General features: G+C 40.4%; 1 protein-coding gene across 1 annotated transcript; it reads left to right on the forward strand.

Moving 5' to 3' along the window:
• Window positions 1–5,184: 5,184 nt before the first annotated feature.
• LOC121867293 (probable serine/threonine-protein kinase kinX) lies at window positions 5,185–16,121 on the forward strand (the record flags this gene model as incomplete). Its single annotated transcript, XM_042367188.1, has 2 exons — window positions 5,185–5,406; window positions 13,726–16,121. A coding segment is annotated over exon 2 (2,226 nt), but the record flags the coding sequence as incomplete, so codon positions are not given.

Here is a 16,121-nt window from a genome sequence, read left to right on the forward strand (position 1 = left end):
TAAGTTATTGGTTATACTTTGTCATAACCAATCGGTCATTACCTTTAGAAATAATAAGATAGGGATCACACATACGGGCAAATAAATTCCACTTACAATAGTAACAGAACGGTAACACCACACAGCGACATAAGTTAGTTACACTTCACAACAGCATAACAGTAACAACACAGCACCATAACAGTAGCAAAACACGACAATAAAATGCGTAATTGCATGATACACCTGTGGGTTGCGATTGTTAACATAATTATCGAGTATGTATAGGCTTACCACGTCATCATACCTATTGTCATTAGTGTCCTGATAACATTACGCTCGATGCCTGGCAAAACAACGAACAAACCTCTCTGATAATGTATTTTTTTATTATCTGTTATTCTAATATGGTTATAGTCAGTGAAAATAAAAAAATTATTTCTTGATCTTGATATTCACGCTTGTAAGAATATTACCGGACAGGGACATCTATCATCTCTCTACCTGCTCCAATTAATATACAGTAATTATATTGTCACATTTACCAGTTTTAATATAATATGTTCTTAGAACTAACCTTTATCAGGCTGGAAATTATAGTTGCTGGGGAGTTTATGAAAGGTGTTGATACAATGATTTTTTGGCGTTTCGAGAGCTGCAGGGTATCGTTGTTTATCCTGGGGAAGACAAGCATCAAGGTCAGCGGCAACACTAATCCATAACATTTGTTTTGGTGGTTGTTGTCAGGCTAAATAAGCTTGCCATCCACTCCAAGGTTAAATCAAATAAAATGTCAACACATGTGAATTAACTAAGTACTGTACAGTAGCTGTGTAGATGTCGCTCATCGATGCGCATACTATACCAACAGTAGAGGAGCAATTCATAATAGAATTACTGCTAGTACGTACAGTCACATTTCGATATTCTTTTCTACGTTATTTTTCTTTAACAACTGTTTGGCATTGAATGTAGATCTTCCTAAGGCAGGTGGAGTCTGATAATCAGTCCATAGTTACATACTATTATACTACTAATTAACGCTCATATGTGGGAGGCGGTCACCCTGCCTGGTTATACCTTCACACTCTGGGACCTCCGATTGTAGTACAAAAGCCCCAATAGGTTAAAAGCCTCTAAGGGCAAATAATATATATTTTTTTAATAATTATTTTTATTCTTTATTACTTACAGTTTACAGTTTAACACCCCTCTGACATGTAAATTATTACATTTATTATATCATAAGACTGCAAAACCTAACTTAACATAACCTAACCTAATGGGTCTTCGTTGTAATGGAGTTTAGTTTTAATGGGACTTAGTTCTGTTGTGACTCACACCTACCATCTTGTTGAGCAGGTAGTGGCCTATATGAACCACACGCTCGTCACAGCATTTGATGTCACACCACTTGTTGCAAAATATGTTAGTGCACTGTGACACTTGCTCACAACATGTGATGCTTGGCAGTTTGGGCAGTGCTTTTATTTTTGCTCTGGCGGCTTCACATGCGTTAGCATTATCATCGAACAGATAACAAGATTAGATTAGTTTGCCCCGGAGGGGGCTAGTTTATTGGGCACCCCTTACTTCCTGTGCAAGGTGAAGCGCAGAAGCGTTTACAGGGCCCATCTGGGAAGCATGCGGAGTTCATGCTTGCCTTTTTGACTCGTGTATTAAAGGCGTAAAAGCCTGAAGGGCCATGGGTTTTGTCAGCAAGTTACATAAAGTGACAGAATGATGAGTGTGTGGGGGGGAAATTTCCCGGTACAATTTATTTGTTTATGACAAAGCGTGGCAGGTCCCTAATAATGTCAAGTGCCAGGCCATAGCCATAGGCATTGATAATATTGAGGGACATACCTTTTAGTGTGATTGTGATGGCGTGTACGTCGGTAGTGTCGGCTTCAAGGGGGACGTCGAGAGATTGGTAGGGGACGTCCTTCTTGGCGTAGATACGTAGTCCACTAGCATGTCCGCAGGGTGGTCAATTGATGTGGAGAACTGGAGTGGATGGGCCCCAGGTGCCAGCATGCTGGTGGGGGACGGGGAGCCGGGGGTGGTGTCCTCGGGTCCATAAGCGCGCGGTGGGTGGACGGGGCAGGCTCGGTGTGGACGCCAGCAGTGGTGCCAGGCGGCGGTGGAGTAGGCCGTGAGCATGAGGGGCACACAATGGGGCTACCAGGTTGTGTGACTGGGTAGCAGGTGGAGGCAGAGGTAGTCTGTGTAGGTTGGAGATGGCAGTACAGAGTGTGTCAAAGAGTCTTTCAATACGGTTGGTAAATTCGTGGAAGAGGGATATGATCTGTGTCGTGTCACCGGAGGGAGGTTGTGGGGGGGCACCCGTGGGGGCACAAGGTCTGACAGCGTCAGAGTAGAGACGGAGAGGAGGCCCAGTTGTAGTTGAGTTAGGAGACGGCCGGGACTGCTGTGTTGCAGCCAAGTGAGGCTAGGCAGGGGCAGGTGTTGTTGAAGAAGGCTCGGTACGCTGGGGGAGAGGTTGAGATAGACGCAGCCTTCGGGGAGGCTTTTCTCCTGGGACAGGCGGACGTTTGGGGCATTGTGCCAGCCACCACAATTACAACACCTGGGGTCAACAACATAGCCCACACCACCCCCATTGAGGTGGGCTTTGATTTTTTGGTCACAGATGGAGGAGTGATGGTTACGTGAACAGAAGCGACATCTGGGGACATCTGGGACGATCACGTCGGCAGCAGGCGGTGAAGGTGTGACCCCAATGGGAGTAGATGACACAAAAAGCAGGCCCAGGGTGATATGGTTCAGCGTACGGGGGGGGGGGAGGAGACTGGGTGAGCATCAACAGTGGTTGGGCACTCCCTCCCCTTCCATTTAACTATGACAGCTGCTTGTGGGGTCGACGTACACTGAGTATTCATGGATTAAAGTTAGGAGCATCTTCGACTTCAGCGTATAGGGGGAACTGTTTAACTAGGATGTGGCGAATCGAATCGAAGAATACTAGTGACAGGGGGGAAGGAGGTTCAGGGGAAGAATAAAGGGAGGATTGAAGTGAATTTTAGTTCATGAACTATGCGGCGGTCGACAAAGTTAAGAAACCCAGAAATTCAAGATGGTTAGGTCAAACGACGAGCAAGACAGGAGGGTGTATGCAAGAGCCAGGAACCGAGCAAAGTCAGAGTGTAGAAGGGCTGGAAAGGAGTTCCAGAGGCTGGTTTCAAGCAAGGTCAAGTCAAACCCAAAGGCGTATTACCGCTATGCAAAGTCGAAATTAAAAACGCTAGTAGGAGTATCGGACCTGAGGCTTGAAGATGGTAGTTACACAGATACTGACCAGGGCAAAGCTGAGGCATTGAACAGCTTCTTTTCCTCGGTGTTCACAAGAGAGGATGCGAACAATCTTCCTGTGTTTGAGGACAGACGGTACGACACAGCACTGACCCACATTGTGTTCACAGAAGAGGTTATAAGAAATAGACTGTTAAGGCTAAAGGTTCATAAGAGTCCCTGGCATGGTGCATCCCAGAGTGCTAATGGGGTTGTGCAACGAGCTAGCTGTGCCCCTAAAGATCCTGTTCAGGAAATGCCTGGATGAGCAAAAGGTCCCCAGTTATTGGAAAATGGCTTATGTGAGTCCTATCTTCAAGAGGGGCGATCGGCACTCCACGAATAACTATAAACCGGTGAGCCTAACCAGTTTAGTATGTAAAGTACTTGAGACCATTACAAGAGATGTCATGATGGAACATCTACTACGAACCAACCTTGTAAATGATTGCCAACACGGTTTTATGCCAGAGCGCTCATGCTTAACACAATTACTCAAGGTACTGGATATTTGGACCCAAATTCTGGAACAGGGTGGTAATATCAACAATATTTACCTAGATTTTGCCAAGGCTTTCGACAGTGTACCCCATGAAAGGCTGAAAATTAAATTGGAAGTGTACGGTATTCGGGGAAATGTCCTCGCGTGAATCGGAGACTTTCTTCATGACCGCAAGCAGTTTGGTAATTAATGGCATGAATTCATCAGGTGTATCCGTCACAAGCGGGGTACCACAGGCCACTTGTTTCAAGACGCGAGGGAAGACTTCTTGTAGTTTCTTAATTATGCAATATCAGATCATCCAGAAGACCGCGAGACGTTATTCTCACCACTTGTGACAAAAGAAAACAACAATGCTGCCCCAAATATAAGAAAAACCAGTTACACCATCACTTAATTCACCAGCAACGGTCGTGATGCTTAACGCCTGGAGAAACTTGCTAATTTTATTAAGTACAGTATATATTGTAAGGCAATATCCAGTTATCCGATTTACCCCCAGACATTCACCTTGCTATGTCTGGCAAAGTAAAATCTTAGCATTGCTATTTAGCTAAAAAAATTGAGTTGCTTCGTCCATGTCATTAGCGAAATGCCCGCCATCCCCGGAGTTTCCATGTATTTTTTTTTTGGCTATATCACTTATTTTTTGGAGGATTATGAGAACATAAGCATTCATTTTGTTGTACCTGACCACAGAAAAGCCTTCGCCTTACCAGTATTAAAAAAAAAATCAAACGTCAACTAAGGCAAGGCGTAGTCTTGGTCAGGTAGCATAACGTTATTGAATGAGGCGGAGGTAAAGTTTGTGACGTTACAGCAGTGTGTTACTTTCCTTGGTCCTTACTGTATATAGTCCTTGGTAGTACCTCCCAGTTTGATAGCTCCTAACTACCTTTATAAAAATTCAAGTTAAAGCCTACTAAACATCGAGAAAGGAACTTTATATATGAAATTTAACTACAGTTAATTTTTTTAGTTTATCATTATTACATAAAAGCAACCTTATAAAAATTTAAATGCAGTGTTAAAACTTTTCTTTGGGGTATAAACTGCGTACGGACGGTATATAATGTGGTACAACTTTACTCCTTGTCAAAAGAGCGAAAGGTTGTGAACAAAAGCTAAGGTTGGGGAAACATTCTTGCTCTCTTAAACTGAATTCTGATTGGTCCCGTTGCACGAGGAGACGAATCCCTGAGAAATGTAGAATTATTATTGGCTGCCGTAGTGAGTAGTGCTTGCAAGCCATCAAAAATGCTCTTTCGATTTATTTATACAATTTGCTCAAACAATGTATTCCTTTCGTATAATTTTGATTTCCCGAGTTTTTAGTGAAAAGGAAATATATACATTATATTCTAATAAGTGACAGCTTCATATTTACTTACATTATTAAATAAATAAACAAGAGGCAGTAGTGTTGGTAGTGGGAGTCTACAGTACAGCCCGTCTGTACGTGTGGTGATCGTGATCAGTTGGGACGACCTTCCAAGAGTGTACATGAATAGTACGGCATATTTACTGCTCCACGTACAGTGTTACAGCTACGTAGGTCGAGGTGATCCTGAGTAACTCCTATATTCGTCACTGCCAATCAAAAGAAATTCACTGTGAGTTACTGTTGTTCTTAAAATTAATGATAACAATAGAGACTAGGAATGTCTTTATAGTGGGAAAGACTCTGGTTAGATAAGTCGTATATTATAAATACATGTTTAGAGGTAGGAATTAAAGTACTGAGAACCACTACTACCTGATGAAGTTGTTCCATTTGGTCTATTTTTTTCTGTGTTCATATCATAAGTATTTGAAGAGGCAACATTTACTAGAACCTAATAGAACATGACCTAACCAACAACAACAAAAAACTACCCAACCCTACCTAACTTCCTATATAATGATACGAACATTTGTAGAACGGAAATACGAAATTGAATAACTTTTGGTAGTAATGCTGTTCTCAGATATTACATAAGAACATAAGATGGAAGAAACTCCCATACTGGGCAGTCCCATTCACACCCAACCCCTATTGCTCATACATCCATCCAACCTATGTTTGAAGCTATCCAGCGTATTTGAGTTAATGATGATATTTGGTAACTTGTTCCATTCATCCACTACTCTATTTCCAAACCAATTTTTACCTATTTCGTGCCTAAATCTAAATTTGTCTAATTTAAAACCATTGTTACGAGTTCGCTCCTGGTTGGATAGTTTGAGTACCTTTATAATGTCCCCTTTGTTTAGCCCTGACTTCCGTTTATACACCTCTGGAATAATTAATACTTTTATCCTCTTTGCCTGTAATTATTGATGACCGACCAGCTGCCGACGATTAAAAACGCCTCAATTTCTCTATATTTTATAATAGACACTTGTAATTTAGGCAAATCCGTTAAAAAGTGGTTATTTCTAAATTACCGTATACATACCTCACCTTAGTTGATAAGAAAACTAATGGCTGAAGCATTGTGATAAGCCCTCACCAACCTAACCAAAGAAACCTACCTAACCTAACTTCCTAGCCGTGAGGCTCCACCCTCATGACCCCCCAGTATATTAAACAGAAATAATTTACTATGATCTGGTGTAATTATTTAAATTTTTTTTGTGGAAGTGAGAGCAGCCAATAAATGTACACTGAGCTGTGTAAGCGTAACCGTAGACCGGGCCCTGCCTTAGCGATTTATCACTGCATCTCTGTACCTTGTAAATTTATTTACAAAATCATTAGACACCAGAGTTGTGCCAGACTTGTGGAAACAGGCAAATGTAGTACCCATATTCAAAAAGGGAGACAGAGCATCATCGTCAAATTACCGGCCGATCAGTTTGACGTCAGTAGTGGGGAAATTTCTTGAATCAATTATAGCAGATAGCATCCGATCGCATCTAGAGAAAAGCAAATTAATCTACGACTCGCAACATGGGTTTCCAAAGGGAAAATCTTGTCTAACAAATCTGCTGACGTTTTTTAGGAAAGCCTTCGAGGAAGTAGATAATGACGAAAATTACGATGTTATTTACTTAGACTTTAGCAAAGCATTTGACAGAGTACCTCTGAGAAAAATTAAGGCTCATGGTATCGAGGGGAAAGTTTTAAATTGGATAAAATCATGGCTCACCGATAGAATGCAGAGGGTCAGCGTAGACGGTGTCAAATCTGAGTGGGGCCGTGTAACCAGTGGGGTTCCCCAGGGGTCAGTACTAGGCCCACTCTTGTTCATAATCTACATAAATGATCTAGATACTGGGATCAGCAGTGACATAAGCAAGTTTGCGGATGACACCAAAATAAGGCGGCAGATTAATTCAGGGCAGGATGCAAATGCATTACAGGAGGATCTAAATAAACTGCAGGGGTGGTCTGAAAAATGGCAAATGAAATTCAACACCAGCAAGTGCAGCATACTTAATTTTGGAAGAACAATAAATACAGTACTGACAATGTATACAGCCTTAACAACATCAACCTAGAGAAGTCGACTTGTGAAAGAGACCTAGGGGTACTTGTAAGCCCGGACCTACGGCCTAGAAAACAGTGCGTTAATGTTCGAAATAAGGCAAACGGAGTACAGTATTGGGTTTTATATCTGGAAGTGTAAGTAATAAGAGTGCAGAGGTCTTATTGCAACTATATCATGCGCTAGTCAGGCCGCACCTCAATTATGCGGTTCAGTTCTGGTGCCCTTATTATAGAATGGATATAAATTCACTAGAGTCGGTGCAGCGAAGAATGACGAAAATGATTCCGGGACTTAAAACCTTCCATATCAGGATAGGTTAAAGAAAGGTAACTTGCATTCCCTAGAAAGACGAAGAGTGCGGGGAGATATGATAGAAGTATTTAAGTGGGTGAAAGGAATCAATAAAGGGGATATAGATAAAGTTCTTATAATATCCGAGCAGGATAGGACTCGGAGCAACGGATTTAAGTTGTATAAGTTTAGGTTCAGGAGGGAGATAGGAAGAAACTGGTTCACAAATAGGGTGGTGGACGAGTGGAACAAGCTTAGCAACTTTGTAGTAATTGCTGGAACTCTGGAAAGTTTCAAAAGGAGGCTAGATAGATTCATGGATGATAGAGAGTGGTAGTAACTCTCGACAGGAGCTGCCATGCACAGGCCAACCGGCCTATTGCAGACGCCTTATTTTCTTATGTGTTTATGTTCAAGACAAAGTAGTGCCACTAATGTGAGCCTCTGCACCTAATTATCTACCAAATGAATCATTTTCCAAAGAATTTATTATTATATTAGAATTCTCTGATTAAAATATACAGAGTTACAACCGACTCGACTTACGTCCACCCGCACCTACGACCTGCCTCAGTCTTACCAAAATGTGGTCAAATGTATTTTTGAGTCCCAAAGTCAGTACACAGACAAAATTTTCATCTGTAATTCACTTTAAAATGGCTGGCAAGCTTAAAAGTGAGTGTTTTGTGGTGCTGAGAAGAAAAAGAGACCCAAATTTTCGATTTTCTTTGTGTTATTTAAGCATTTCCGACTTACGACCACTTCGACTTACGACCTGGATGTCTGTCCCTAACCCCGTTGTAAGTTGGAGTACCTGTAGTAAGAAAATGAAAACAAATGATGCATCAGCTAGTTAGTCGTAAATATTAGCTGAAAATATGGTACAGTATTATTTTACCTCCGGAAATATGCCCCCAAAAGTTATAAACTACTGAAACATTTACATCTCACTATTTTGAGCATTTTGAATCCCATATATACCAGGTGGAAATGAATAATAGCGACACAATTGAATTTAATTGATTTTAAGTAGTATTCAGTCTTCGTCTGTGAGGAGATGTTATTGGCGCATCTCGCAAGCGCGATGTTGACTGACATCCTCCAGTCGTGACCAATTAGGTATCGATATCTTCACGCAAATTTTTCTCTACCACTCACATTTGATGTTTTTCAAAGGAAGCAGCCTTGGGTAATTGCATTGACCAGTCTCACAATGGCCTTGGTGGAGGTTGACCTTGCTCACTATCCACCTCTGGAACTGTTATACCCCTTCTACACTGACTTTGCTCAGTTCCCGGATCTGGCATGCATCCCCCTGTTCTGCTCATCATTTGTCCTAATCAACGCCTTGAATTTCTGAGTATTTTGTTGCGGTCTCCTTGTATGCCCTGAGGCACTGGGTTTGTTCTTGGGTATATATTTATTGATCAATTGGTTCACTTTACTGGCTATGTTATTCAACGTAGAGTCTGCGTTTTTCTATCTTAGTGAGTCAAGCCAGCGAATCCCCCTCGTCTCCTCCCTCATCCCGTCGTAATTGTCATTGATTGTCAATTAAGGCTCTTATCTTCCTTTGGTTTAATAAGCTACAGTTTGGGGATCTGTATATACTGTACATCCAACAATGAATAAAAGCGTCGGCACACTGGGCACTTTCTTCCCACCATGTCAGCCGTTTGCTGGCTGCTGGCCTGATGGCCCAGCAAGCAGCAAGATTTTGTCTGTTGTGAGAAATGGACAGCAATTTAACAGCAAGCTTTGCTTTACTTTTAACTTTCATCATCTTAACCACTGATCGTTTCGTTAGCTGCTTAGGCAGTCAGTCACAACTTTGATATTCACTGTTGGCAGACACTGGGCATGCACTGGCTTCTGAATATATCGGAACCTGCTCAAGTGTTGATCAAGTCTGGTTTGAATGAGCTCACATTCGGTGCCATCGCAATGCTCTAAGGCAGATTGTTCCAAGAGTTCACAATTCTCATTCTGAAGAAAGTTTGCCCTCACAGTTTTCTGGAAATGTGGTATCTTCAAATAAGTCTCTCCCCCTGTACCCTCACCTGGCTGCCTTTAAGGTCTTTCCTAGCATAGATAACCACTCCTCTCTTGCAAGTTGCTTGAGAAAGAATCGTAAATGAGTGTCATATCCATCGATATTGAACTCGCATGTTCTTGTAGGGGATGTGATTTCAACGTTTATTTCGCAGTTTCCATCTTTTACCCATCGATTTAGGCGACCCACATGAATCGCGTAGATCCGTTGAGAAATTTTTTTTTGGGGGGGGGGGGTAATGACCATGACGAGAGAAATATTTTACAATGAATAGAAATAATTGACCCTCTAGGGTTGATGGGTCTGCCGTGCGAGGACGATGAGCCGCACTCTACCTGTTCATGCATTACGTCATGTACTCTATTTCTCATTGGCTGATTATTGCTTGTTTTGCATTCCATTCTTCGATTCTTTAGTATTTCATTGACCAAATATCAATGAGGACATACAGCGTCACTATTAGAAGCATTATAATATGCCCCTCCACCATATCCACTTGATCCAACCAAGGAGCTAAGCATATTTCAATGTAACTTAGATTTTATATCATTTTATACTTTCTGATAATCACAATTTATTTTATAACCCATGACATATTTCATAGTTGTATAGGCAACTCAGTAGGGCGTATGTGTGTCCCCCAGGAGGTCAAGGCTGTAGGGTATGTGTGTGTCCTCCGGGAGGTCAGGGCATGTGTGTGTGTATCTGCCAGGAGGTCAGGGCTGTAGGGCATGTGTGTGTGTTCCCCAAGAGGTCAGGGCATGTGTATGTGTGTCCCCCAGGAGGTCAGGGCATGTGTGTGTGTATCTGCCAGGAGGTCAGGGCTGTAGGGCATGTGTGTGTGTTCCCCAAGAGGTCAGGACATGTGTATGTGTGTCCCCCAGGAGGTCAGGGCATGTGTGTGTGTATCTGCCAGGAGGTCAGGGCTGTAGGGTATGTGTGTGAGTCTCCCCAGGAGGGGGACCCTATGATGTGTAGGAACATAAAACTCTCCAGCAGTGGGTATAGAAGCATGTTAAAGCAGAAGAGGTTGTAGCAGGAAGAAAATGAGGGGAAATTTTTGTTAGAGAAACAGAACCAAAAAAAAACCAGTGTGAGGAAATGGCTCAAAAATCAAGGAAGAGCAGAGAGGCCTTCCAGCAACAAAAACAGAAGCATTTACTCTCCCTGAAGAAACTAGCCGATGCAATTAAAACTAAGATTAAAACAAAACCAAATGAGTGAATATTACACGGGAAATAAAACTAAATATATTTGTATACAGTATATATCATGGAACAGCTTATTTTTCTCATTTTAGTACTACATATGCTATTGAAACTCCAGTTGCTGGTATGTATCAAATTTTGAATTCTCACACAATACAGTGCAAAACAAAAAAAAGCTTACCTCTTCAGTTTATCTTCTCTCAATAATGGTGCACAATTAAAAATCTTAAACTAATTCACATTTAGTAACAGCTAATATTTGTAAGACTATATGCATGAAAAATATTGTTGCAATAAACATACATATTTGATTTTGGGTGCTATATATTCTAACTATTAGGCGCTCACAAAATGAGTAACAATGTGAGAAATTAAGTTAAATATAAGTATCGTAAAAATTTCCTGGATATGTGCCCCATCCGCTCAATTTTTATTTTTTCCTTCAAAGACCCAATCACATCCCTGTCTTGTACAACAGTTCTACAATTCTACCTACTATATTGGGTTGATGTATCAAGAAATGTGTCCGTATTAGTGTACATGACTTTCAAGCCAGAATTAGTCCTCGGTAACGTCTCTGGTCTTAATAGTTTACATTGGTCTTCCTCCATTCTCAGCTGCTGCATTGGTTCCAAAGTCCATTGTATTTTGTGGGGTGTGACCAAAGATAACATTGTTTACATGGCGCTTACCTCTCTACAGTAGTAGTTGTCTTAAAGGATGGGATAGATGATGACCTCACTGTCAGGTCAGTGATGCTTTAGTATGTGGTCTGCTGGGATATATGCACTATGGCGTCCATTAACCTAACATAACTTAGCCTAACCGAACACGATAATACCTGACCTGACGCTACAGTGTAAATATCCCTGTAGACCAACTCTAGCTCGGTAGACTGCATACAGTACTATAGTAGCACAGTCATTAGCACTGTCAGGTCTTAGTCAGCAGGGTGGGGGCTGAGGGGCACGTTTACCCCCTTCCCCAGACACATGCAAATTTGCCCTTGTGGCCCAGAAACACGGGTCTGTATACGGGGGCTTGATAGTACAGTATTGCCATATTTTATTGTTCATATACAGTAATTTAAACTTCTAAGTATCATTTAGGATGAACAATAATTAATATGCCGTACTAAGGTTTTATTATGAGGTACTGTAATGTGTATTTTCTGGAATTTTTTTATTGAATTCATTGAATGTGACGAAGTTGACGTTACATTAGCCAACAGAATTTTTGCAAAACTTCTTGATTGTGTCTTAGACCTGTCAAAGCTATCTGGTCAGGGTTATGATAGTGCAGGAAATATGTTTGGTAAAAATAAGGGATTTGTTGCAAGATTCATTTTAGGCCATAATGTGAATTTGATAACGGAAGTAGGTTATCTTATGTTTTTTATGTTGATTTAAATGAGTATGGCCTTTATTTTCACACGTTTTCGCTGTTTACTTCGCGATTGAGGCATAATGTGACTTAATACAATACTTCTATGTAATGTTTTTTGTTATAGTAGATCATGTGAAGCTCATGTGAAAGAGATTTCAATGTAATATGTTTAGAGAACTTAAACTCCATCAATATTGTTGTATCAACTTCCAAATGTAAACACAGGTTACAATATAAGTTAGGATTTTATTTTATTTTATTTTATTTATTTATTTATTTTTTATATATAACCTCACATTTTCCCTCATCCTCAAAGCTCTACCCACTTGGAAAAATCAATCATTGCAAGTGTTAAAGTGGGGCCAGCCACACAAGGAGTCACACAGCACAAGGTTGAAGAAGCCACTGGTCCAGAAAATTGTGAGGGCATACTTTTACTGAGTGAGAATTGTAAACTCTTGGAACAATCTAGTACTAGAGAGTGTTGTGATGGCACCAAGTGTGAGCTTCAAGATCAGACTCTGGAATTCTAGAAACCTCAATGTTCTCAGTCAAAATATCTTGAGTCCATGTCTTGCTGCTGCTTCATGTAGTGATCCTGTGAGACATGAGACATAAATCACTGTACATGTACTTTATTTTTAGTTTAGTTAAGTACTCTTTAATACATTACAGTACAGTACCGGAGCCAGTACATGCTCAGTGATATCTCCGTTTGTTGGAATAATTGGTGCAGAGCACTTTCGGGAATGAGAGATTTCTGGGTAACGAGACTACTCTCTCGATGCCGGAAAAAATCCCTCATCCCTGGAATTTTCTGGGTAACAAAAATTTTCTCGGAGGTTCCAGAATGATGTATTATTTCATCTCTCAAAGCCAGAAAAAAATTCCTTGTTCCCGGAATTTTCCGGGTAATGGAAAAATATTCTCAGAAGTTCCAGAAATTGCCCATTACATAATCTCTCAAACCCTGAAAAAACTCTCCCATCCCCAGAATTTTCTGGAAAATTACAGATTTCGGAACGATTTTCCAAGAAAAATTCAATTCTGACTATCTGAGAGTTCCAGGTTTGAGGGATTCCAACTAAGGGAGATATTACTACTGTACTGTACTTGCCAACAGTGTGTATCAGGGACATAACTGATCTGTCATCCAAGTGGCAAAGAGGATAAAGTAAAGTTTTGTTTAATTGACTTTATAATGAGATACCTGTTTCAGCTCCTCAGCATCTACCAATGCTGCAAAAAATGGAAGAAAAAATAATCATAACTTTGTATTTTATGTATGTAAATCAGGACATGGAACAATTTTTTTGTAAACAGAATCATTATAGATCGGGGACTGCCTTTAACAGTATTATGCCATAGTACTGTACCATATATAAGTCCTTACTGTTTAATTTATTGAGTCCTGATTCTGAAGTTTTTACTGTACTATACTGTATATGCAAGAATGTATATAAGGTAACATTAGTGTGTTTATATGACTCATTTTTGTTCATACATGTATTTGTTTTACAGGGACTACTGAAGTGTGACTCGTCTTGCAGTGCTACGTATTACAAATGATCAAAAAGAGAGACTGTTGCACAGAAACTGAATCAACATTGAATAAGTTTCACAGACAACAGTGTTCTGAAAATTGATTATTGTATTGAAAATTTTGGTCATTGACAGCTAATCAGTTTATAATGGTGGGTGAAAGAAAGAGAGTTAGGGGTAGAGGTGGCAAAAATCAAAATAAAAGCAAAACTCATGACCAACAAGTTAGACAGCCTAAGAAAAAACTGGTGAATGATAAACAGTCTGGTGCAAGTAGTTATGAAACTCCAGAAAAAGATAAACCTCATCAAGGTGAAGATACTTTTAGCCAAGCCACAAGTCCTCAGAAAGGCAACAATCAACACCAGTATGATGTATTTAATACTGAATGTGTGAGAGGTTCTCCTAGTCCAGATACCTTACCACAACTTAAACAGCATCTAAAACAATTGGATAGACAACAACAGGGCAAAAAAAAACACAGCCATAGTAAAAGCTCCAGTCTTGAAGAAAATTCTGCAAGTAAAGTTCCCTCATCAGAAGTTACTTTTACTGAGCAACAGCCTTGTCAGGATGATAAAGGTCATGAACAACAGGCATCTGCAAATAAAGGCCCTTGTGTGTCTAATAAGCGTGAACTTGAACACCAATCACCAAGTCTACAAGATGGTACACCTAATAAGTGCCTTTGTGTGGAACCTGTCTACAAGACTCGAGGAAATATCCAAAATGAAATTGAATGGTTTTATGCCAAGGAAAATGAACAGCTAAATGCCCAGAAAAGTGAACAGCTTAATGCCCAGAAAAGTGAACAGCATAATGCCCAGAAAAGTGAACAGCTTAATGCTGAAGAAAATGAACATCTTGGTGCTAAGGATAAAGAGCAGCTTAATGCTGAGGAAAATGAAAATCTTGGTGCTCAGGAAAAAGAGCAGCTTAATGCTGAGGAAAATGAACAGCTTAATGCCCAGGAAAATGGACAGCTTTATGTCAATGAAAATGAACAGCTTAATGTCAATGACAATGAACAGCTTAATGTCAATGAAAATGACAAGCTTGATGCCAAGGAAACTGGACAGCTTATTGTCCAGGAAAATGAAGAGCTTAATGCAAAGGAAACTGGACAGCTTATTGTTCCGGAAACTGGACAGCTTATAGTCCGGGAAAATGAAGAGCTTAATGTCGAGGAAACTGTACAGCTTATTGTCCAGGAAAATGAACAGTTAAATGCCAAGGAAACTGGACAGCTTATTGTCCGGGAAACTGGACAACCTATTGTCCAGGAAAATGAACAGCTTATTGTCCAGGAAACTGAACAGCTTATTGTCCAGGAAAATGAAGAGTTTAATGCCCAGAAAAATGAAGCGATTAATGCTGAAGCAAACAAAAAAGTTTATACCAAGCAGGATGAACAGTTCACAACGACGACAATTAATCAACAGTTTGGTACCAAGAACACGAGGAATAATGATAAAACAACCAAACACACTGATGCAGAGGCAGATTATAAAAGTGACACTAAAGAAAGCAAATGGGTAGATCTTGCTGAAAATGAACTGCTTGAAAATACAGAGGCTAATACCGTGGGAAATGAAGAGCCTGATGTTACAGAAAATGAAGAGCCTGATGTTACAGAAAATGAAGAGCCTGATGTTACAGAAAATGAAGAGCCTGATGTTACAGAAAATGAAGAGCCTGATGTTACAGAAAATGAAGAGCCTGATGTTACAGAAAATGAAGAGCCTGCTGTTAAGGAAAATGAAGAGCCTGATGTTAAGGAAAAGGAAGAGCCTGATGTTAAGGAAAATGAAAAGCCTGCTGTTAAGGAAAAGGAAGAGCCTGATGTTAAGGAAAATGAAGAGCCTGATGTCAAGGAAAATGAAGAGCCTGATGTCAAGGAAAATGAAGAGCCTGCTGTTAAGGAAAATGAAGAGCCTGCTGTTAAGGAAAATGAAGAGCCTGATGTAAAGGAAAATGAAGAGCCTGATGTAAAAGAAAATGAAGAGCCTGATGTCAAGGAAAATGAAGAGCCTGCTGTTAAGGAAAAGGAAGAGCCTGATGTAAAGGAAAATGAAGAGCCTGATGTAAAAGAAAATGAAGAGCCTGATGTCAAGGAAAATGAAGAGCCTGCTGTTAAGGAAAATGAAGAGCCTGATGTAAAGGAAAATGAAGAGCCTGATGTAAAAGAAAATGAAGAGCCTGATGTCAAGGAAAATGAAGAGCCTGCTGTTAAGGAAAAGGAAGAGCCTGATGTAAAGGAAAATGAAGAGCCTGATGTAAAAGAAAATGAAGAGCCTGATGTCAAGGAAAATGAAGAGCCTGCTGTTAAGGAAAATGAAGAGCCTGATGTAAAGGAAAATGAAAGCCTGATGTTG

The sequence above is a fragment of the Homarus americanus genome, unplaced genomic scaffold (genome assembly GCF_018991925.1).
Source record: "Homarus americanus isolate GMGI-L3 unplaced genomic scaffold, GMGI_Hamer_2.0 scaffold6317, whole genome shotgun sequence".
NCBI lineage: Eukaryota > Metazoa > Arthropoda > Malacostraca > Decapoda > Nephropidae > Homarus > Homarus americanus.